Below are 23,796 nucleotides of genomic sequence, written 5' to 3' on the forward strand. Positions count from 1 at the left end.
ACAGGTGTTGAGGCCTATCCTTCAGGACTCCCCACCACCCCTGGGACTGGACTGGGCCAGAGCCTTGCTCTCACTCCCACTTCCCTGGGCACAGGCTTCCTTTCTGCCTCCAGGGACCTTGGAAATCCCATCTAGAAGGGCTGGTCAGGGAGTGTGTTCTATCCTGTCCACCACCCTGAGATGCTCCCAAAAGTGCCCCCCCAACCCCCCCACCACACACACCATCTTGTTCCAACTTGACCTCCCATCTCATCCTGCCTCTAGCAGTCTGACCCCAGGGTCAAGTCAAGGACCAGGCAAGGCAGGCTGGCCAGGGGATCAACAGGGGACGTGCCTGCATTTAGGCATCCTAGGGCATGCTCATATTTAGCTGACCTTTTATTGAGGACATCCAAGACCAGAGGTAGGTTGGAGGTTGAGGGCTTCCAGGCAGAAAGAGGCCCCAGGTAGTGGGTGTCCTAAGACTAGCAGAGGAACTGGGCTAACCCATCAGAGCTGGTGACCTTCCAGTCCGCTGTCCCTATCCCCCTAGCCTGTCAGATGGAACCCTCTTGGATCCGCCTAACTGAAGTCCTGGAAGGCTATTTTGCTTTCCAGCCCACCTGGTGCCTCCCCAGTGACCCCAGGCCACTGCAGGCCGCACTTTGGGTGGCCCCAGGCCAGGGGTCTGTGTGAAGCACTGTGAGGTAAATAGGAGAGTGTCCTTATTCAGCATTCCATGTCCATGGGCATCCGTCGAGGCACTAGGTTCCTGGCCACTGTGGGTGCCCAAGGAATCAGAAAAGGCTGATGTGGTTGTGACTCACCGTGATGAAAGGCTGATTGTGTGAGGTCCATAGAAAGGGATTGTTTTTCATCTGGAGTATCCAGGAAGGCTTCCTGGAAGAAGGGGTCTGTGTGTTTGATCTTTGGAAACAGACAGGAGTGGGGCATGCACAGTCACAGAAGGCTGCATATGTTATTCTAAGCAGAGAAAGCAGAGGTGCTGATGAGAAGGAATGTCCCAGAACCTTGAGTTAATTATTTTGACTGGAATGGAAGACAGGCAGAGGATGTTATGGTTAGCAGTGGTCCGGAGCTGGAATGCCAGGCTCTGGATTTTGACTCTGTTCTGAAAGCAGTGTGGAACTAGTGAAGGTTGCGGGGCATCATTCACTCCACAGCCTGTGGGGTTGCTGTGCTCTGAGCAGTTCTGGAGGGGTGTCACTGCATAGACCACAGGGTCAACAGGCCTCCTGGAGTCGTGCCGTGGGGCAACCCTGCTGCAAATTCACATGATCAGGGCCGCCCTGAGCAACTGTCGTCAGGTTGCAAGGTGGAATGCTAACTAGGTGGGTGGCAGCATGAATAGTTTCAAGGCCAACCACTTGACTGGCATTCTATCATCATCGAATCAACAGAGATGTTCATACTCCATTCTTTTAGCTAATACAAATAGCATCATCACCCCAGTAAAGGCAAACACCGCCCAGCAGCATCAGTCACGGCATGCCCACAGCATGCATTGCCAATAGTTCCAGCCTGAGCCCAGTGACCACAAAACCCCCCAGGCCCCTACTACCGCCGGTACCATCCCCTTCCTTTCCATGCATAGTGTCATTGTCACCAGTAGGAGCAACAACTAAAGGCCACTTCAACAGAGCAGGGCACAGGGTTGGCACACTGCAGCCTGATGCCAACGGGGTGGAAGGGAGAGAGGGACTGAAAAGGGGACTGTAGCCAGGCTGTGCTTCTCCTCTGGCAACACCCTTCCCAGGCAGCCCCCGGCCAGTTGATATAGTTGGGTTGACTTGGTTTTTGCTTAGATATTTAAGGTGAATTATGAACCAGGCCAGAGTCCTTGACCAGGCTGGGGTGATCTAACAGGCACTGTCTTTAGGACTGAAGCCAGGGTCTAGTAAGAGCTTTGCAGTGCTTGATTTCTGAGGCCCCCCTCCTCAGGGAATTTCAGGCATGAACTGACCTGGACAAGACCCCAAGATCCTTCCGGATGCTCTTCAGTGCTGCTCCTACCTCCCCTAGGCCCCGGCTGCTTGGTGTCTGTAGCCAGTAACCCAAGATAGGAGGCTACCCAGTCACAGCCCTGAGCAGCAGCCTCATAGCGTGCCCTTTGTCCTGCCCTGTGGTAGATGATGGGTTTTCCCAGGGCCATATCCACTCCAACTTCACCCCCCAAGAAGCCAGGATTCATGTGGAGCTATGCCTGGGGAGAGCAACAGGTAAGCTGGTCTGACAGGGGATTGGAATACAGGAGACAGGTAAAGCCAGTTTCCTATTTGTCCTGCAGAGAATATGTTCCCAGCCTGGGTGTTTTTATCACTGTTGTCTGCAGTTCCCAGAAGTCCCCGGGAAGCAGGTGGCAGGGTTAGGGAGAAGCAGCTAAAGGAAATGGGGTGTCCTTTGTCAGACAGGCCTTCCCAAACATGTCCACACCATGGGGGTCTGAGCAGCCAGCTCAGTGGTGGTGTCAGGGCATGCAGCTGCTTCTCTGAGGCAGCCACTTCATAGGCATGGCTTCAAGAAGCCACGTTCTTTCATGAGGGAGGCGTTGAGTGGCCTCATGGTGGGCCAGGACTGGGCACCACCATGAGCCTGAGAGCTGGGGTGCCCGTGGCTGCCTCTCTGAACCACTAAGCTGTGAAAGGGCTGGGCAGGGCATGGCCGCTGCCCTTGTCCACTCTAGATGCTTCCTGTGTAGTCACGGAGAAAAATGGTGCTCCCGCCCATGTGACAGTCAACTTGCAGCCTCGCCTCTTCTCCAGCCCCTTCTTCCTTGACCCTCTCATGCCGTTTCACACCTTTCTCTACCATACGCCTCCCTGGAGGGAGGAGGGCACGTTGTGATGCTCCGGTAAACAGCTCACGCCCCCTGGCACTCCTGTCTGGGACAGACCTGTGTAGCACCCTGTTACTCAGTGTGGTCCACAGACCAGCAGCATCAGCATCCCCCGGGAGCTTGTTAGCAGTGTAGACTCTCAGCCCTGCTACCCACTTTCTGAGCCAGAACCTGCATTTTTAACAAGATTTCCAGGCCACTGTGCCCGCATATTCAAGCCTGAGAAATGATGTAGTGGTTAGGGATCACATCCGTCCCTGGCACTTGGTGACAGAGTGATGTTTTAGTGGAGATTCAGTCTTTCTGGACCTCAAGTTCCCCATCTGTAAAATGAGGATCTTGATACCAGTTGCCCAGCCAGGTTGAAAGGATCAAATGGAGTGACGGGGTATGCTTATATAGCTGTTTAGTGCAAGGCCTGGCATATGATAAACACTTAAAGAGGGAAAAGGATTATTCTAATTATTTCAAGTAAGAATAGTGCCTTTTGCTGGGGAAAGATTCTACTTGACTGCAGGAAGAAGGTTCTTTCTTCCTGTTTGAGGGGCCACTTGTACTGGGTAAGGCTTCAAATCTATCGCCTAAGTCAGATTCTGCTGTCACTACCAAGTTCTAGGAGCTCCAGCAATTGAATTCTCTGCCTCCATTTCTTCACCTATTAAAAAGAATCTGTAATACCCACATCAGAGGGCTTTTGTGAGGATTTGAGACAGGCCTGGCACCTAGTGGGAGGTCAATAATTGAATGTCATCGCATGAGGAAAATCATTCCCACCCATAGGATTTGCAATATCCTGGGTAACAGGGGATGAGATGGTTGAATGGCATCCCTGATTCCATGGACATGAACTTGGGCAAACTCCAGGAGATGGTGAGGGACAAGGAAGCCTGGCGTGCTGCAGTCCATGCGGTTGTGAAGAGTCGGACATGACTTGGCAACTGAACAAGTTGCCGTCGTAGAAAGAACAGATCTTAGTCCAGTAACCCAAGTGAGCAAAGAATGTACATTTCTTTGCTTTCCTATCATTTAATTTTTATTCTCAGCCTCATTTCACAGGGGGCAGAAATCTAATCCCATTGACTCAGGCTCTGATGCTCCTCTTTTGTCTGGGGTGGTTTTGGGGAGGAGGTGCTTGCAGAATGCCAAGGCAGGTGGGATGGGGAGTCTGGGCACCTGGTCCTTGATCACGATCTAGGCATCTGCTGGGATATCGCCCTCCCATCTGGTCACAGTGGTCTGTAGTGGCAGAGGTCACAGTGGTCTGTAGTGGCAGAGCAGTCACCTCTCATGGTCTCAATTACAGGGACTTCCACATGTGCAGGCACTCAGGGCCACGTCCATGTCACTCTTAGGGGTGTAGGAAACTGTCTATAGCCCCCAGGCCACAAGATGGCCTGCAGATCTTTGGGCTGCCTCAGGCCTGCCTGCCCCTTCACCAGGGCCCTGAGCACAGGGGACCCTGTGGTGCTGCCACTTCCGCAGGGTTTGCCCAGAGAACAGGCACAGCTACCTTTATTCTTGAGTCCCTCACTCCATGTTGCCCCCTTTCTTGTTCAGATGACCTTGGTCTGCCTGGCATGGTAGCTTTTACCCATCTTCCAAATGTACCATCAGTGCTCCGAGTCCTTCGCAGCCTAAAGCCCAAGTTCTCACAACTTCAGAACTTAAGCCCTTGACCACAAAATACCTTGCCTCTGTTTTCTTCCTTGTATAATCCCTTCGCAAAGGCAATGCTTATCTCTGACTGAACAGGAAACAGTGAAAGGAGGAGGAAAACAGGATGGGGGAGAAAACTTGGTTGATAATTTAGTCGACTTTTTGACCACACTGATTTTATAATACATGTTGAGAAAGGGGAATCATGTAGGGGAATCTCAGTAGGCTTGAGAATATTTTTGAAGTTCCTGTGATCCGCCCTGTGGTCTGAGCCCTTCCTTCTGGGAGCCCTGGGTTGTGGGGGTGCTCGTTCGCTCAGCCTTCTGGACGATCCGGCTCTGTTCACAGTAAGGCTGGCGACTTCTGCCCAGCCTGCCTCTGCTGCGGCCACCGCCCCCACCCTGCAGAGTGGCGCCCTTGACCTGTTGTCTTTCTCGGTCGCCTCATCAGCACCCCTATTGAGCATGCTCCAGTGTGCACCAGTCAGGCCGCCACCCCACTGCTGCCCGCTTCTGCCCAGTCGCCTGCTGCTGCCTCTCCCAGCACAGCCTCGCCACCCCCGGCCACAGCCGCTGCCCACGCTGCCACCGCCTCTGCCACAGCCCCTGCCTCAAGCCCTGCGGACAGTCCAAGGTAACTGGCCCACAGGTGCCGGCTCTGCCCGTGGGGAAGGGAGGCAGGAAAGGCCTCCCCTGGGTCCGCCTGTCGGCAGCTGTGTTGGGCCCTCGGAAAGGCCCGTCCAAAGTGGTTACGACCCTTGGATCCTGGGCTGAAGGGGATGCTGGAGGCGCATTTCAGGGAGATGCACTGTGTGTGTGGCCGAGGACAGAGGCTGGACATGTCACCCTGCCCCAGGGGCACATGCTCTAGGGAAAGAGGTAAAAGTCTCTCTCTCTCTCACTCACACACACACACACACACACACACACACACACGTAAGGTTAAATAACAGAGAGAGACTGTGTGGAAAATCCATGTTCCTGGAATTGGGATTACAGAGAAAGAAAGGAAATCAAGGAAGCCTCCGTGGAGGAGGGAGCGTTGACCTGAGCACTGAAGGTGGGTCCGACTATTTACAAACTACCTCGCCCTTGTCCCTTACCCTCTGTTCTCTTGATGGAGAAGCACCCTAGCTCCAGAGACACCTGGTGCAGTGGGACTCACATCTCTGCTCTACCACTTACTGTCTGTAACTTTCTGAAAGTGACTCAACTCTGCAGAACCTTAGGTTCCTCATCTCCTAAGGCATTAATGCACAATGCATTAATGCATAATGCCCATAATTTTATAGGGTCAGGATAGAAAAAGTGTACATAAAACACCCAGCACATAAAATACTCTCAAGTATTGCAAGTTACTGCATTCCTGTCTGCCCTCATGGATACTCAGCAAAGGCAGGGGAAGGGAGGTGTTGAAAAGGATGAGGGGAGGTGTCAGAAGGCAGAGGGGAAGGCTGGACAGGTCATTCTGGAGTGGGCAGGCAGTGTAACAGGCCGGGCAGGCCCAGCTCTTCCTGGGCTGTGTGGAGCTGCCAAGTTGGTGTTTGGGGTCAGAGCCAGCTTTCCCAGTCTCCACACTCCCCTCCCAGGGTTTTGCTGAAAAGGACACCTTTTCAGCAGGTCAAGGTACATGGTTCCCTGTTGCAGCCTGAAGCCAGGATGAAGGATGGGCAGAGTGGCCTGTGTGCCCAGCTTCTGCCGCCTGGCTTCACAGTGACCCAGGTAATGCTGAGCCCAGCCTTTCCCCAACCCAACTCAAGTATCAAGGGTGAGCCTAGCCCAGGCTTCCAGGGTCCTCATATCCCAGCGTCCTGGGGGCACTTAGCAAGCTGCTTCCCTTCTGCACGCCAGAGTCTCTTTAAGTAACGGCCATGCTCCCTGCACAAAGAATAAACTTTGAGGGGGATAAGACAGGTCCCTACTGTCTAGTGAGAAGATGCCGCCCCAGTGTGAGGGGAAGACTTTAGATGCCTGAGCTCCATGGACAGTCTAGCCCCAGCCCTGCTCAAAGGCGCCTCCAGCACCACGTTCCAGGCCTCCTTGTCTGGGGGGCCTCGGGACCCCCTCAACAGAGCAAATCCTCCCTCCACTTTGCCTTACAAAGAGATGTGAAGCCTGGGTGGAGAGTGGAGAAAGCCATGGAGGGCTGCCAGCATCAGGCTAGAGCAGAGGGGGGCAGGGAACCTCATTCTGGCCCCAGCTATCTGCCCTCCTTGTTACATGGGCTGGAGTGGTGCTAGAGGGAGCCAGTGGGAGACAAATGGACACCCAACATAGCCTCAGAATTCTTGCTGGCTATCTTAAGCCTCTGCTTGCTCCCCCAGCACCAATCTCGGACAGATTACCTGTGGCTCCTGGGGTGTTAGGAAAGCATCTTCCACTGGTGGGAGAGTCTGACTAAGACCAGCTGACCCTTGGTTGTCTTCCACCACAGTGGAAGCTGGGCACCATTTGGACATGGCGTTTTCCTCTTCCACTGATACATCAGAGAAGGGCAGGCCCAGAGAGGGGAGACAGTGTTCTCACTCAACCAGAAATACAACAACTTGGCAGGACAAGCCCCCAGGTCCAGCACATTGGCTCTCTGAGACGCATTCTAACTAATTGTCTGGGGCAGCACCCGGACCCTTCTGGATCCATTCAGGAGCTTGGTGGTAAATTCTAAGCTCAGGGCAACCCCCTCACAGAGCCCCAGAGAGGATGGTACTCCCTTATCCTATGACCCCAGCAGAGATGGGCAGGCCCTGGGCCCATAAGGGGGAAGGAAGACAGGAAGCAGGAGGCAGTATATTTCCAGGGGCTCATTTCTCCACACCCCTGTCAATGTCCCATTTTCCCTGGGTGTGGGTCATGTCATCCCCATTAGTGCATGAAAGATGCAGAGATTTTCTGCATCTTTCAGACATGTTCTGTAAGGTGTTTGTTAAGTTTTGGGTTTTTTTTTCCGCCCCGCCCCCCCCTTTTTTTTCTTTTTTCTTTTTTTCTTTTTCTTTTCTGTTAAGTTTTAAAATGAAGAAAAGATGAGGGATTTCACAGGCAAATGGAACTGGGAAACATTGAATCAGACAACATTGAACAGGCTGCTTAGCTGCAGGAGCTCTTGGAGTCTTTAGTTCTCTAAGAGGAGAGGCCAAGCACAGCATCTCCTGAGGAGATACATTACTTTTTTCCATCTCTTTGGTCCCAGGGTCCCTGGGTCATAAGTGGGAAAAGGCCTGCTTTGGGCCTCTTGGCAGCTAACGCAGTGGGAGGAGGGCAACAGGAATTCTATACAGAAGAGCCTCTGTGTATGTTGGGGGTTGGGGTGTTCTCCAGACCTCCCCTCCCTGGAGCATTCTTACCCAGAAACCTGAGATTTTGCTGCTCCCTCCACAACAATAGAAAGGGGGAGGGGGAGGAAGCCAGGTGGTCTGAGGCTGTGAGGTGCCCCCAAAAGATTGGGAAGTAGTTTTGACTCTCTCCATCTTTCCTCTTTCCTGCCTCTACCTCCTTCCCCGTCCCATCTTCCCACCCCCATCCCTCTGTCCCTCCACAAGGGGTGATGGGTTTCCCATCATCCTCTTGTCTGACTGGTACCTTTCCTCCCTCTGCTAAGGTGGTAGCACCAGCAATGGGCTGTAATTTTCACAGTGTCTCTGCTGCTCTCACCAGACTCACCAAGACTTAGCACCCAAAGAGCAGTTTTCTCCCTCTAAGACCTCCTGGTCTTTTTTTCACAGCCTCCGGCAGCTCCCCAGGCACATCTTTGTCAGGTTTCCTCCTTACAGAGCCTCTTTAAAGATCAGGGAGCCAGCCTGCCATGGCTGTAGGCTCCAGGGCCTGGGAGGGGTTGTCCTTCTGGCTGCTAACTCTTCCCCACTTGGTTCCAGGCCCCAGGCCTCTGCCTACAGTCCTGCTGTGGCCACCTCTCCAGCACCTGCTGCCCATACATACAGCGAGGCCCCAGCTGCCCCTGCACCCAAGCCCCGGGTTGTCACCACTGCCAGCATCCGGCCTTCTGTCTACCAGCCAGGTGAGAGGCAGATTGGGAAGGGAGGCTGTCTAGCCTGGGCATGGGCTCCAGGGGTCAGCTCTAAAGCCACATCCCCCAGAAGGATGGTGGTTAATAACATTCATCCTTCCTTCTTCCAATTATGGGCCAGAATCCTACTGAAGTTGTCTCTGGCATTGCAGAGACAGATGGGCAGTGTCAGGCAGTGACGGAGCCTCCTAGATCTCAAGACATTTCCTGCCTGGGGAGTTGCAGGCTCCAAGTGAGCAAGAGAGGGTTTAGTGGGGAGGATCTTGTTCCTCCAGGAGTCTGGGTCTGATTGAAACCAGTGGATGCGGAGCTATAACAAAAATACCACGGGCTTTGGACAGACCTACTGCATAATGTGATGCTGGGCAAGCTGTTCACCAGTCTGGTCTTTGGTTTCTTCAGCTGGGACAGGCTAACTAGAGGCATGGAAAGCACATGTGACAGGCGGGAGAGGGACCCACACGGGGTCTGCCAATGGCTGGCTTCACTGGTTGTCTCTTCTATTGCTTTGGTCCCCATTCTCGTCACTGCAGAGCCATGGGCTCAGCCTATGTCCTCCTTTTTCCTAGGCAAAGTTGGGTCGCTCCCCAGAGCTCCAGGGCAGTTCTCAGGCTGGCTTTGGTATCTCCACCGGCATGCCCCTCCGGCATGCTCAGTGAACTTAAGGGAAGATGAGACAGGGACTGAGACAGGAGGAGCCTTGTTTGGGGCGTTAACCTGATGTGTAGGACAGAGGAGCCATGAACAGCCATCTGTTTCATAAAACACACTCTGACAGCAGGGTCGAGTGTGGGTGGTAGAAGTGGCTTTAGCATCAGACTACATTGCCAGGTCCTGCTCGGCGATCCAAGGTAAAGTACTTCATCTCCCAGGCCTGTATTTCCTCGTTTAAAAAACAGGCATGTTATGTACACCTGATGCTCTGGGGATGAAAATGAAGCCCCCAGGACAGTGCTTGGTACACAAGAGGTGCCCTGCGCTATCTCTTCAGAAGGGAGAACACAAGGTTAAAAGTCCACACTATTAGGGAGCAATTTGCAGCCGGCTGTGAGGGTAAAAAATCTCGGATGGCGCTGGAGGAAGTAGTTGCTTTGCAGCGATGGGGAGCACAGGAGGGAGGGTGATAAGGAGTTTGGAGGAGCAGCTGCGAAAGGAGGTGAGGCTCTATCGGGGCGCAGGGTGGCTATTTCCGCTCTGGCCCGGGCTGCCCTCCCAGGTGGGTCCTTAAGGGCATCTTCCGGGGCGGGCCCTGGGCTTCGGCGCCCCCGCCCGGGCCGCCGGCTCTCTTCTGCAGGCCCGCCAGGGGGCGGCACGGCTCCAGTGGCGCGCGCCGCCTGGCTCGTCGGGTGCCCCCCGCCCTCCTTCCGGGACTGGAGCCCGGGGGGGCGAGACGTGCCGGAGCCCCGGAGCTGCGGGCCTCTGCCGCGTTCCCAGGCCGAGCAGACGTTAACTCATTCCTGCCCGCGGGGGAAGGAAGCAGCCAGGCGGGCTCGCGCCGGAGCCGGCCTGCCTCCGCCCCTTCTCCTGAGGGTGGAGTCCCCGGGAGGCTGGGAGGCGGCCCGGGGAGAAACGGGGAAACATGGGCCCGGGGCCTCTCCCCATCTCGTCTCTGCCGACCCCGGTCCCAGGGAGGGCGGAGAGCCTGTGGGCAGCCCAAGCCGCAGCTCCTCACGAAGGCTCCTCCGGGCCGACCGTGGCGTTCGCGACCCGGATCCCATCGCCGGCGCCGAGACTGGGCGGCCGCTCCCTGGAGCACCTGGGGCCCGGGAGGGGACCAAGGGCGGAGGGGCCCCCACACGGGCCGGGGGAAGCCACGTCGGCCCGCGGGCCGGGTGGGGGCCAGGCGCTCGGGGGAGCCGGGCCGACCTGGAGTGAGTCAGAAATCACCTTGTTTAATTACACATTCCCGAGCCGCCGAGTGCGATAGGAGCCTTTTGAACTTGCCAATTAGAGATGAAATATCACCTTCTAATTTGGACGGGCTTCATTCCATCAAGCAGAAATAGCAACAGCCTCGGGCTCGGAGATGGGATATCAAGTCTCTCTCCTGGCACATTGGGGATGGCGGGGGCAGCCAGGCTGAAGGGCGCAGAGGGAAGAGAACTGTGAAAAGCGGCTCCCTGCGCCCCGATCTTCACCGGGTTCCTGATGGCGGAGGGAAGCTGATGGCCTGCGCCGGGAAGAAGGGAAGGCCTTAGCTCGTAGCGGGGTGGGGGGTGTCGGGGGACTCTTCGGCAAGGAATCAGCCCACTGTGCCCAGATGCCAGCGTGCCTCTGACCTGCTGAGACCTTCGTGTTCTTGGGGTTTAGAAAAAGGGAGTGAACCATGGAACTGGAAGGCGTTCCAGATGAGGGAAGAGAAAGACCGCCTAGTAGAGGCAATAGGGTTAGTATTGCTAGAGAGAAGTTGGAAAAGTGGGCTAGGGCCAGATTTGGAAGGGGCGTGCTAAAGCCTGTTTTTCTGCCTGGGGAGTGGTTAAGCAGGGATCTGGGGTTGAGTCGTGCAGCCTGAGCGCCAGTTTCAGCGCGGTGTTGCATAAGCTCTCCAAGCCTCAATTCCTCTTCTGTAAAACGGACTAGAGACTATTATCTGCCTCATTGGATTGCAGCAAGTATTACATAAAATAGTGCACATAAAGGCCCTGGCATGTGAAAGTAGGCAGTACTTGGTAACTATTGTCCAGATTAGGATGGCACTATCTGGTAACAATACATTTTCTAGTAGCTACATTTTTTTAAAAAGTATATATTCAATTAAAAATAAATTTACAAGAAGTATATGGAAGCAGGTGAAATTAATTTTAATATATTTTATTTAACTCAGTATATTCAAAGTATCACTTTAATCAATATAATCAATCAATATAAAATTATTAGTGAGATATTCTACCTTCTTGTGCTAAGTCTTTAAAAATTGGTGTGTATTTTATATTTATAGCATAGTTTGGACTAGCTGCATATCAAGTGCTAATGGCCACATTAGGACTATGTACTAGATAACACAGTATTAGGATTAGGTCACATCTCCCATCCTCTAAATCCTACAGTCTGCCTGGGCTGGGGTCCTTCAGGTGATGTCACGATCAAGCAGTGAGATGAGCTGCCAGTTCATCTGGACCATGAGACCCAGAAGTCACTCACCTCACCATCCTCACTAACATGTAGTGACACATACACAGTGCCAGGTACTAGGCTAAGTCTTTGTGGTTCTTATTTCCCTTAATCCTCCTAATAAGGTACTAAGAATTATTATTGCCATTTTTAGACGAGGAAATTCAGGCCTAGAGATGTTAAGGAGCTTGCCCAAGGACACACAGCCAGGATGTAGTAGAGTGAGGCCCTGAACCCAGGGCTCTCGGTGACTGTGCTACATTGCCAGACCAGGGGGTTTCCTCCAGGTTGATAGGTACTCCTATCAACATGGTACACCCAAATCTTCTGGAAATCAGACTTGTGTTTTTTTTACAGAGGCAGCTTGGGGTGATAGAAAGAATGGTTTTGGAGACTCACTCTACCGCTTACTAGCTCTGTCTGAGCCTCAGTGACCTCAACTGTAAAGAGGACTACCCAGTTCACTTGTTAGGTGCCTAGCCTATCCTCTTAGTAAGTGGGAAGAAGATTCCTTATGGAGAAAGTTTAACCTTTGGAAGCCAGCCTCACTCCCAGGATGGCTCTAGGGCAGGGCTGTGGAGGGTTTTATCCCTTCTGCTTTCAATATCACAGGCCTGGTCCCTACCCATTCCCAGCAATAGGGTTTCCATGTCACCCAGCTCTGAAGGGCCAATCATCTGCAAGCAGAAGGTACAGGGTTGGAGCAGCAGGCTAATCCAGGGGAACCAAGTGGGGAGAGACCAGAGGCCAGGCCAGGAACTTTAGCCCTGAGAATGACCTTCCTTTCCAGGCTGGAGCCTGCTGAGGGCTGTCTTTGCACCTATCAGCATAGGCCATTCACCAGGCCTGATGCAGGGATGGGGAGGGAGGCTGCCCTGACATACTTCCTGGGGTAGAAGGAATAAGGCCTCTTTCTGAGGAGCAAACTGTGAGCTGAGGTGAGGCATCCGGAACCTCCCTCTCTCGGAGTGAAGGCTGGCTAAACCAGGTATGCCAGGCGCAGCTGGATCTGCCCCTGCTAGCTTCACAGTGAGAGGCAGAACTTAGAAACCTGGGTTTTGAGGCCCAGACCTTGGAGGGCTTTGGGTGAGCAGCTGCTTTGCTCCTTTGTTTTGCTACCCTAAAAGGGTTTTCAGCTCTCAGTGAGCTGGAGGAGGGGGTTCCAGAAACAGGGCAGAGAATTTTCCTTCTGCACTGGAAGGTAACCTCTAACAGACACTCAGACACACTCTCAGTTTCCATCAAAGTGGGGCGGGGGAGCTTGGGTCCCCCAGAGGCAACCATAGGCTGAAGAAGCAGCTAGACCTGGGCCATGTCACTTCAGCATCTCTGTCTAGCCTCCCTCTGAATGATGTCTTCAAGACCCACCACCCCAATTCAAACCAAAATGGACTTTCCCCCATTACACATCGAACCATGCTTTTAAAAAAACAAACAAACAAAACACAATTGCAATTAAACCTGGAATCTAAACTTGAAAACCTAACTGTCCAGTCATCTGCTTTGTCTCAAAGACTGGACTAGGTCCAGGTTCAGCAAACATATACGACTGAGGTGTTTCAGGTGTCAAATCACTGGTCAGAGTGCAAACAAAAGCATCTTCCAGTCAAGGCCAAAATAACCCACTCTCACCCTCTCCAGCCCAGGGGATCCAGATACAAGCCTTGCCCGCACCCCCTGCCCCCACTCACTGTCTCCGGCAGGCTCCTGGCAGCCAAGGCCTGACTGAGCCCCACCCCGCACAGCTGCAGATATTTATAGTTCTATCCCTTCCCAGCCCAGTCCAAGCTCCCTAGGGCTCTGCTCCATGGCTCTTTATCTCCCTTGGCTCCTTGCTGCAAATTCAAATCAAGGCCATGAAGAAGCTCGGGACGCATCTTTGTAAAAACTGGAATTGTGCCGCTCTAATATTAAAGTTGTCTTTTGCAGTTCTCTGGCTGGGGGTGGGGGAAGCTGGGAGAAATGAATTCCTGACACATTTTTCTTTGGATATTTTTGGCTTGCAGTGCCTGCATCTACCTACAGCCCATCCCCGGGGGCCAATTACAGTCCAACCCCCTACACGCCCTCCCCTGCCCCTGCTTACACCCCATCCCCTACCCCTGCATACACCCCTTCCCCCGCTCCCACCTATTCCCCCTCCCCAGCACCAGCCTATACCCCCTCGCCAGCCCCAAGCTATAATCCTACACCCTATAGTGGGGGCCCTGCGGAGTCTGCCAGCCGTCCCCCATGGGTGACAGACGACAGCTTCTCTCAGAAGTTTGCCCCTGGCAAGAGCACCACCACTGTCAGCAAGCAGAGTCTGCCCCGAGGGGCCCCTGCCTACACCCCCCCACCACCGGCCCCCCAGGTGTCCCCCCTTGCCAGGGGTACGGTCCAGAGGGCCGAGCGCTTCCCAGCCAGCAGCCGGACTCCGCTCTGTGGCCACTGCAACAGCATCATCCGGTAAGGTCAGATCCCACTGCGCCCCTGTGCTGGGGTCCTGGCAGGGCAAGGGGGACGGGAGGGAGGGAGGCGCAGAGAGAAGGTTACATGCAGGGCAGCCTCAGGTCCCTCCTGCTAGCCGTCTCTGGTCTAACCCTCTGTGAGCTTTAGCTTCTATACCTGTGTGACACCCACTTCCCCAGGGAGTTGGGAGGATTCCATGAGGTAAGTGGGTAAAGCTCCAGTGTGGTGCTTGTGCCAGGCCGCCCCCTTGGGCTAAGGCTGGGTTCTGAGAATTGCAAGTCTGGTTGGTAGGTTTATTAGGCCTGTTGCAAGCTGGCTGACAGTGCTGGTTTTGACCCAGCTTTCCTTTGGGGCTGTTTCTGACTCTGTTCACAGTCAGGCCTGTGCTGCTCAGGGTTTTGGTGGCCATCTGCCACACTGAAAGGAAAACAAGTCATTTCATACTTAGAAGCCGAGGATCATGGGTGGTACTTTTTGAATATAATATGTTTATAGTATGTGCATGTGTGTGGGGGGGAGGGTGAACATATGTATATGGAAAATATACTTTTGTTTAAAAATAAAGTATCATTACAAAGAATATGGGGCTTCCCAAGTGGCTCAGTGGTAAAGAACCCACCTGCCAATGCTTGAGATGTGGGTTCAATCCCTGGATCAGGAAGATCCCCTGGAGAAGGACATGGCAGTCCACTCCAGAATTCTTGCTTGGGAAATCCCATGGACAGAGGAGCCTGGCAGGCTACATTCCATTGGGTCACGAAAGTGTTAGACACAACTTGGTTGACCAAACAACAGCAGAAAGTATATACTCCTTAGAGAAGAATTAGAAAATTCAGAAAAGTAAACATTAAAATATAAAGCATTTCTTTAGTCTCATTGTTCTGACTACTGATGTAGGTAAAGGGTTGTGTCCTGGGTCTACCATAACAGCCCTATAAGCCTTGAACAACTTACTTAACATCTGGACTCAGTTTTCTTATCTAAAAATGGGTATCATGATAGTACCTGCTTCATAGAGTTGTTGTGAGAGTTAAACACACTAATAAATGCAAATTTCTTCTTGAATGGTGCCTGGCAGAGAGTAAGCACTTAATAAAAGTTAGCCATTAGCACCATCATCATGGCTCTTCTTACTACAAGTATTCAACTGAATGGATATCCCATAATACACTTACTGGGTCCCCTAGTAGTAGATGTTTGAGTTGCCTCCCCATTACTCTTTTTTTGAAAGTGATGCAACCTCATCTTTTTTCATGGAGCTTTATCAGAATTTCCAGTTATTTCATTAGAACAGTCACAAAAGTCGGGTTATCAAGGTCAAAGTGTGAATATTGTTGGGAGTTTTTGAAATACCTGGTCTTAAGCTTTTGGGGCTGCTTAGGAGATACTGTTCTCTGCTTTCCCAGGGGCCCCTTTCTGGTAGCCATGGGCCGTTCCTGGCATCCAGAAGAGTTCAACTGTGCCTACTGCAAGACCTCCCTGGCAGATGTATGCTTTGTGGAGGAGCAGAACAACGTGTACTGTGAGCGGTGTTATGAGCAGTTCTTTGCCCCAGTCTGTGCCAAGTGTAACACCAAAATCATGGGGGTAAGTGGGCAGCGTTCTTCTCCTCGGACCATTGTCTGTTTTCCAACCAGTCTCTCCTCCCCAGTGTTGTGGGGTCCCATTTGGAAGCCAAGCAGTTGCTGTGCTAACAGAGCAAGAACAACTCCATTTCTATCCTAGAAGGGCGTTGGTTTGCCACCAGTGAACTAGGGAACAAATGAACTTGAAATGAGAGATGATTGTATCCCTGGGCCACATAGCTTGAAGTGGCTTGGGGAGCTTTTGAAAAGCAAATCGCCTCACCCTGTACCTCTGTGTGGCTTTGACACTTGATGCTCCTTTGGTAAAATGGCAGTAATAAGCTGCCTCCCTCCCAAGTTTAATGGGAGGAGAAGCATCACAGCTTATGTGAGCACACACAGAACCTCGCACCCAGCATGCGAGTAGGAGCCCCTCGTCTGCCACCCCTAACCTTCCTCGATGTGTCTGAGGCCCGCTTCCTGGGCTGCCTGTCCTGCTCCCTGATGGGACATTCTTGCAGTGACCGAGGCCTGGTGTGGACGTCAAGCCTGCCTCCTTCTCCCCGCTGGATCTTTCTGTCCTGAACTGAGGCTCTTTTCCCCAGGAAGTGATGCATGCCTTGAGGCAGACGTGGCATACCACCTGCTTCGTCTGTGCAGCCTGCAAGAAGCCCTTCGGGAACAGCCTCTTCCACATGGAAGATGGGGAGCCCTACTGTGAGAAAGGTAGGACCTCTGTGCTATGGGGAGGCCCCACAGTCTGGAAGAAAGAGGTTAGGAGTTCCCTTTCACAGACATTCAGTCTCTGCTACCTTCCCTGCACCAAATATGTGGACCCCAAGTTGGCATCTTGTGACCGTTTAGGAAACCTTTCAGATGATTTTAAACTGGAGACCACGAGGCCTAATCTGAAAAGGCTTTGGCTCTGACCTTTGTTCCAGGTTCCACCTCAGGCTGGTTTTATAAATGTAAATGAGTTACTAAAATTCTCTGAGCCTCACTTTCCCCATCTGCAAAAGGGGAAGATCAGCACCTGCCTCATAGAGCTGTGGTGAGGATTAAGCTCAGAGAAATTATGAAATTCGTCAAGTAGCAAGTATGTGCAAGTCCCCTCCCAGCTCCTATGATGTTTACCAGACTTGGATGTTCCTTCAGGGTCCTGCCATCTGCTGTCTGAATTTGGAGTTTCTCTAATCCCCCAAAATACTATATGTTATCTTAAAACTTGGAGTCAGTTATGGTAAATTCTGAAGACAAAGCATTTTGTTAGAGTTGGGCATCCTGGTTAACTAGCTATTTATTCACTCACTGACACTTACACACTCATTTATTCATAGCCTGTCTCAGGTAAAGATTTGAGGCAGGTTCCAGCAAAGGTAACATAAACATGAAAGTTAAGACAATAGAACTTTAGCAGATCAGCACCAAGTAGAAGAGGGAAAAGAAAACATGCTGATTATGACGAATAACAGAGCTGCAGTGACTGGGTAGCAAATTTGAGGGCAAAAAAAAAAAAAAAAACATGGTAAGTTAGTTTACTTTAAAACCAGAAAGGGGAAAACATTTCAGTTCTTCAAGGGGAAAAGTAAAACAAAATAAAACATTTTTCCTCCCCTTGACAATAAATTATAAAAGAAACTTCTTGGTTTCTGAGGTACTGGTGAATTCCCTTTCTAGCTCTAAGGTTCATTGGATGACTTTAAATGTCACTCAGTCATTCTGGCCTCAGTTTCCGTATCAGTGAAAGGAAGAAGGTCGCACCTGTCTTTTCCCTTCTTACAAGGAAATGATGATGGTTGATAATTAGTAAAAGTGCTGTGATACCAGGACTTCCCTGGTGGTCCAGTGATTAAGATTCTGTGCTTCCACTGCAGGGAACACGGGTTCAATCCCTGATCTGGGAACTAAGGTCCCACATGCCGTGGGGTTGTCCAAAAAAAATGCTATGGTACCAGTACAAATTGCTATTATTAGTCAGCTAAAAGCATTATAACTTTCATAATGTGTGATAAGCCACAATTTATATCTGAGGCTTGTGAAAGAATAATAGATCTATACTCTTCCCACTGCTCTTCTAGCAATCCCCCCAAAAAGATTTTCAAAAATAATATTTTGAGTAAAAAGGATCTTAAGGTGTTAAGAAAATACTGCAAAGAAGCAGATTTAATTTCAACCCCAGGTACCCCCAGAGACCCTGACTGAAGTCACTCAGGGGCCACTTCCAGGCAGTGTGATGATGGACAAGACGCTTACCCTTTCTGAATCTGTCCTTCCCCACCTAACTCGCAGAGGCTGTTGTGAGGATTAACTGAGATAGTCGGTACAGAGGTCTTGACAGAACACCTGCCCATGGTGAATGGGCAATAGGCATCCTCCCTCTAATGGCTTCGGGAGACCCACACCTCTCCAAGGAGCACAGTTTGAAACCAGGCCCTTAAGAAGTGGGAGTCACTGAGATGTTTTAAAGTAAAGAAGTAACACAATCTGATTTTTATTCTAGCAAGAGCTTTAGAAATTTAGTATGCTTGTTGAATGTGATAGTGACACTCTTAATGAACAAAGTAATGAAAGGAGAGCTAGATGGCCTAATAGTGCAGTAAAATCAAGCCTGGTTGGTTAACCTACCCTTGAGATAAAATACCAGAGTCAGTCTTGAGGAAGATCCCCAATATAATACCACAGGATATTATGTTTGGTTCTGACCTTGTCATTTTTTTATTATTATAGGGAAATATGAGGGAACTTCCCTGGCGTCCAGTAGTTAAGACTCTGTGCTGCTCATGCAGAGGGCACAGGTTCCATCCCTAGTTGGGGAACTAAGATCCTACATGCCACATTGGCTGTGAGGCCAATAAGTAAATAATTAATTAACAATGTATTAGAGTCAGACCTGTGATATCAAATTCCAAAACAAAGTGGCAGTTCTCCAGATAGTACCAAGATAAATTTAAAACAAAACAAAGCAAAATTAATCAGTAGACAGGACTAGACATTCCAGAAGTAAATTCAAGCCCTTGCAAGAGCTTGTGCTGTCACTGTGCTTAGTCGCTCAGTCGTGTCCAACTCTTTGGAACCCCATGGACTGTAGCCCACCAGGCTCCTCTGTCCGTGGGGATTCTCCAGGCGAGAATACTGGAGTGGGTTGCCATTTCCTTCTCCAGGGGATTTTCCAACCCAGGTTGGAAATCAGATCCAACCAGGGATCAAATCTGGATCTCCCGCATTGCAGGCAGATTCTTCACCGTCTGAGCCACCAGGGAAGCAAGAGCTTAATCTGTGGGGGAAAAAAAACAGGCTGCACAACAGAAGAAAGAATCAAATTTAACAAGGTTGCTTGAAACGTATCTTTGTCCGTTCATCATTTAACCATCAAATGTGTGCCAGTTGCCATAAAGGGCCCTAAGCATAGAGAAGAGGGTCGCTGCCCTGAAAAACCTCAAGCAGACCCATCAACGTCCGATATGCTGGCACGTAAATGGACAGTTAAGAGATAATGAATAGATGGGTGGATGACGAATGAATGGGGAGGGAGAGAAGTCCAAGAGAAGCCCTCAGGAAGGCTGTCTCATCTCCCTTGGGTGGGAGGGGAATGAGGTCTTCCTAGAAGGAAGGCTGCCCGAAGGATTGCAGAGATTCAGGTAGACAAAGTGGGGAGGGATTTCTGAGCGCAGGACCCAGTTCATAAAGAGGCACGAAGATGAAGGAAAGAATCCAGGGCATCTGGAGACCAACTGGGCAGAATGAAAGAGAACTCACAAGTGGGGTGCAGGGCTTGCTCTCAAGTGGAGGTAGGTTGGCCTGTAGTCCTGCTTCTCATCACACACTTGTAAGTTCCTACAGAGCACAGAGTGAACCATAAACTTGCCATAACTCTCTTAAGGAAGCAGAATGATGTGTTCCTCCCTTGGTGAGGCAATCGAGTTTTGCCTACTAAAGAAATTAAGTATTCTGTCAGAAACAAGGTTGATGGCTTGTGATGTATGTAAGAGTATTTGCATGACAAAGTATAATTAAACCCCAAAGAGGAAACCATACATTGGAAAAAATATGCAAGAGATATAACTTATCAAAGCTTCATGGCACATAGATAACTGGAAACAGTGTGAAGTCAGGGAGAAGGGATGACCTTTGGAGTCCAGCAGGCTGCTGACCACTTGCGTGATGGAACTGCTACAGCCAGGTTCATCGTCTTTAAAATGAAAATAATAGTTCATTGCAGAGCTACTGTGAAGATTAAACGGGAAACATAAAAAAGCACTTGTACTAGCACATAGTAGGTTCTCAAATCATGTTCCCTTCCCTCCTTTCATCATCTTAAAGGCATTCAAAATAAGAGCCAACATTTTTGGTGCCTAGTACTTCACATACTTTATTATATTTAATCTGTAGTTATTCACAATATATAGATGAAAAAGTTGAGACACTAAGAAGTTAGGTGACTTGCCCCAGATTTGAACAATTCCTGTATAGAAGTGGGATTTGAGCCCAGGTCTGTCTTTCTTCAGAATCCAAGTTCATAGCCCCCACTACATGCTGACTCTAAGTAGTGGTCTAAGACAGTGATCAGGTACACTTTCCACAAGGAGATCAGAGCAGAAAATCGCTATGAGAAAAAGCCAACTGTGGCAGAGCTGGAAAGACAAGTCTACTTCTAGGGGGACTTTGTAAAAGGCATCAAGATTTTCTAGAAGAATCTGGAAGAGTTCTACTGTGAGTGCAGTGGGAGTGCTGCTCGTGACCCAGCCAGGACAGCCTGTGGCTGAGAAGCTCGGGACCTGGCTTGCTGTCTCATCCATGTGGCTCTGACTACAGCCTTTACCTCCTTGAGCCTCAGTTTCCTCACCCTAAAAAACAAAACAAAAGTAATCTTGCAAAGATTAAGTTCATTCATTGATTTATCTTTTTTTTCCCAAGTCATTGATTTATTGATTCATTCATTCATTTGACATACATGTGTTGGGTACCAACTTGTGTGCCAGGCATTGTGCTGGGAGTACAAAGAAAACTAATACATAGACCTTGACATTGAGATACTAGCAAATAAGACCATCTATGTGAGGATTCCTGGTAAACTGTAAAGTATTACATAAGTAATATTTGGTATTATTATCCTCTTGGCTGGGGGAGGGGAATTACTTCTGACAAAGTAACTCAAATACTGTTTCTTGTAGTGAAAATTTATTATCAACACAGATACCTCATGACAGAAGAATAACCAAGCAAAGAACATTCCCTAACTCTAAAAAAATGTTAAAGGCTCTCATTTCTCCAAAATAAGCATAGTTGCTGGGAAATAGGATTGCTTTTTCTTTTGGGGGATTGGTCTCTTTGGGCCATAAGACGTGACAGAGGCAGAGGAGAAAATCACCCTGCAGAAAGTTAATGACAGTTCCAGAAAGTGTTTGCAAATTAAACCAGCACAGGGTGGTGACTAGCCTGAATCTGCAAAACCCCTGTGCAAATTATTGGAAAAGGAAAAAACCAGTCATGTAACTGAGAATTTTGTGTGTAAGATGACAAGTAACCAATTAGGTTTCATCACTGCCTCAAGCTCAGTGATCTGGGGTTGTTCTGGTACTGGTCCTTACTCTGCCTTTCATTTCAGACTACGTCAATCTGTTCAGCACCAAGTGTCATGGCTGCGATTTCCCTGTGGAGGCTGGTGACAAGTTTATCGAAGCCCTGGGGCATACCTGGCATGACACCTGCTTCATTTGCGCAGTATGTTTTTAGCCTGGTGTTACGACTTTCTGAGAAGGGATTGGAGGGATCAACTGGGGCCAGATGGCAAACCCTCCACATAGCTTTCAACTGTTATTCTAATGTTCTATCTTCTTTAAAAGCTGGCAAATGCCATGATGCCTTGATAGGTCACAGTTGAGCCAAGCTTTATTACTAATAATGATTTATAAACCAACATGGCTTTGTTACTCTCCACTTCATTAAGGACGGAGGAGTGTCTCAGGATGTGGCAAATCAGTAGCTTGCCTCACCAGCAGTGCTCTCAATAAGTGTGAGGATCGAATGATGTTTGGATTTAATAGAGGCAGATGACTTCTCATTGTTATAAGTTGTTTAAGATACAATGACGTGATTCAAGGGTTTTCCCCCAAATATTCACCATGAACATTAGATCAGAGCTTATTGATTAATCCTATGAAAAGCTGAGATAAGATTTCTTTTGATTGAACCTTTAGAAAGCAGGACTAAATATAATTTCATTTTCCTACATGGTACTGTTCTTGATATGCAGTTGCCAGGAGATAAGTCCTAGATTAAGTATTAACCACATGCAGTTTATTTCTGCTGAATAGTCAGGTCATTTTTACCATGAGACTGACATTTTCTTTACAAGGGCTTTGGTTTAGGGAAGGGATATGACAATGAACATGCCAACACTTAGACTCCACATTAGAGTTAGAAAATAGTTATCCCTGATAAAATTCCATAATATGAGTTTGTAATTGACTCAACTTTATTTGGGAAAGTTAATGTGCTACTAGTGCTTTTCTTTTTTTTTTTTACCAGAGCTGTTCAAGATAAATTTTAGGAATATGTGAAAGATCTATATAGTTTAAACTTGAATACTTTTTATAGACTTATGACATAAAGCAACCCTAGTCATAAAGTTCACTGCAATTCACTTTAACTTTTACACTTCATGTCTATATCCCCTCCCACTTGTGGGGTGCATTGTATTCACTCTGTATATTAGTTTGCTAAGGTTACCATAACAAAGTACCACAATATGAACAGCTTAAACAACAGAAATTCTTACTCTCTCCCAGTTCTAAGGGCTGGAAGCCCAAATCCAAGGTGTCAGCAGGGCCCTACTTTCTTAAGCTCCTGGTGCTTACCAGCAGTGCATGGAGTTTCTTGAGTTGTAGTTGTATCGCTCCAATCTCGACCTCCATTTCCACACGGTTGCCTTCCCTCTGTGTGTCTGTGTCTTCACATGACATTCCCCTCTGTACAGGTGTCTGTCTCTATGTCCTCATCTCCTCTTCTTATAAGGAACCGGTCATATCGGATGAAGGGCCCAACTTACTCCATATGACATCATCTTAACCTCCACCTTAATTAAATCTGCAAAGACCCTATTTCCATAAAAGTCACTGCTTTCCCTGTTCTCAGTAGGCTGGAAGTACTCAGGGTTGGGACTTGAACGTGTGAGTTTAGTGGTGGGGGGACAATTCAGTCCATAGCACTGATTTTCCAACCCTTTGAACACCTCTAATCAGCTTTTTGGGTCCTATAATTACATCAGGACCTCCCCTCCAAAAAGGGGCAACAGTATAAATATTACTGGCTTTGGGGTTGTCCCCTGCAGAGCCACAGCTCAGCAAGCAGTGTACAGGGCTCTCTTACCTTACCTTCAAGCCATAGCTTGTCTAATCCTAAGATGCTGCCTGTAAATCTGGTTACCCAACTTCCAGAAAGATCTGAGAGACTTGGAAGAGGTTCAGGGAAGACAGTGGTGCAGAAGGCTTGTTCTCTAAGGGCAGGCTGATGAGCAGTCTGTCATGTGCAGAGGAAATCACACAAAGGTGAGCATGGGTCTGCTCCCTCAAGCCTTCTGTGTTTTTCTGAGAATCATGATATGGTGCAAGTCCCAGAGAGAGAGACCAGAAGATGCAGTAAAGCTTGGGGTTGCTCAGTCTGAGATTACAAATAAGTTCCAGTCTGGTATGAAAGACCCACAGCACTGCCCACAGGATCTACTCAAAGAAACCAGGCCACTCCCATCCTCTGGAGAATTATCACAGAGAACCATTATGTCTTCCCCCAATGTAGCACTCAATGCCCCATGAGCCTGTCTATATCTAAGTGGAACATGGTTTTAATTTTTGGAAAGCAATATTTTGAATGGAAAACTTTCAGGGATTTTTTGGTCCTCTTTCCATCACTTTGTATTTCCAAATCACTTTTTTTTCCCCCAAATCACTTTTAATGAGCATATATTTTCCCATGACTTGAAAAAGAATTAGTAAGAAAGGAAGATCAGGACTTGCTCTCCTACTGACATGGGCTTAGTGAGCTACCCTGATACAAGTCTGTAAACCCAGAACAATTTCAAGTAAACATAATCCCTCTCTGCTGTGAGGTATGGGGAAAATGAGCTTAGAATTGGAGTCTTGCAGACCTGAATATGGATTC

General features: G+C 49.6%; 1 protein-coding gene across 4 annotated transcripts in view; it reads left to right on the forward strand.

The window, feature by feature from the left end:
• Positions 1-23,796, forward strand: part of LDB3 (LIM domain binding 3) — a 59,253-nt gene that overhangs the window by 30,737 nt on the left and 4,720 nt on the right. For 3 of the 4 annotated variants that reach the window (XM_065922731.1, XM_065922732.1, XM_065922734.1), the window contains 5 exons: positions 8,361-8,503; positions 13,630-14,071; positions 15,481-15,661; positions 16,245-16,365; positions 21,245-21,360. In XM_065922731.1, coding sequence (XP_065778803.1) covers positions 8,361-8,503; positions 13,630-14,071; positions 15,481-15,661; positions 16,245-16,365; positions 21,245-21,360 — 1,003 coding nt within the window. Of the gene's footprint in view, positions 1-4,942; positions 5,126-8,360; positions 8,504-13,629; positions 14,072-15,480; positions 15,662-16,244; positions 16,366-21,244; positions 21,361-23,796 lie in introns of all 4 variants that reach the window. The other variant, XM_065922736.1, reaches the window with a different exon arrangement.

The sequence above is a fragment of the Muntiacus reevesi genome, chromosome 2, assembly GCF_963930625.1.
Source record: "Muntiacus reevesi chromosome 2, mMunRee1.1, whole genome shotgun sequence".
Lineage (NCBI taxonomy): Eukaryota > Metazoa > Chordata > Mammalia > Artiodactyla > Cervidae > Muntiacus > Muntiacus reevesi.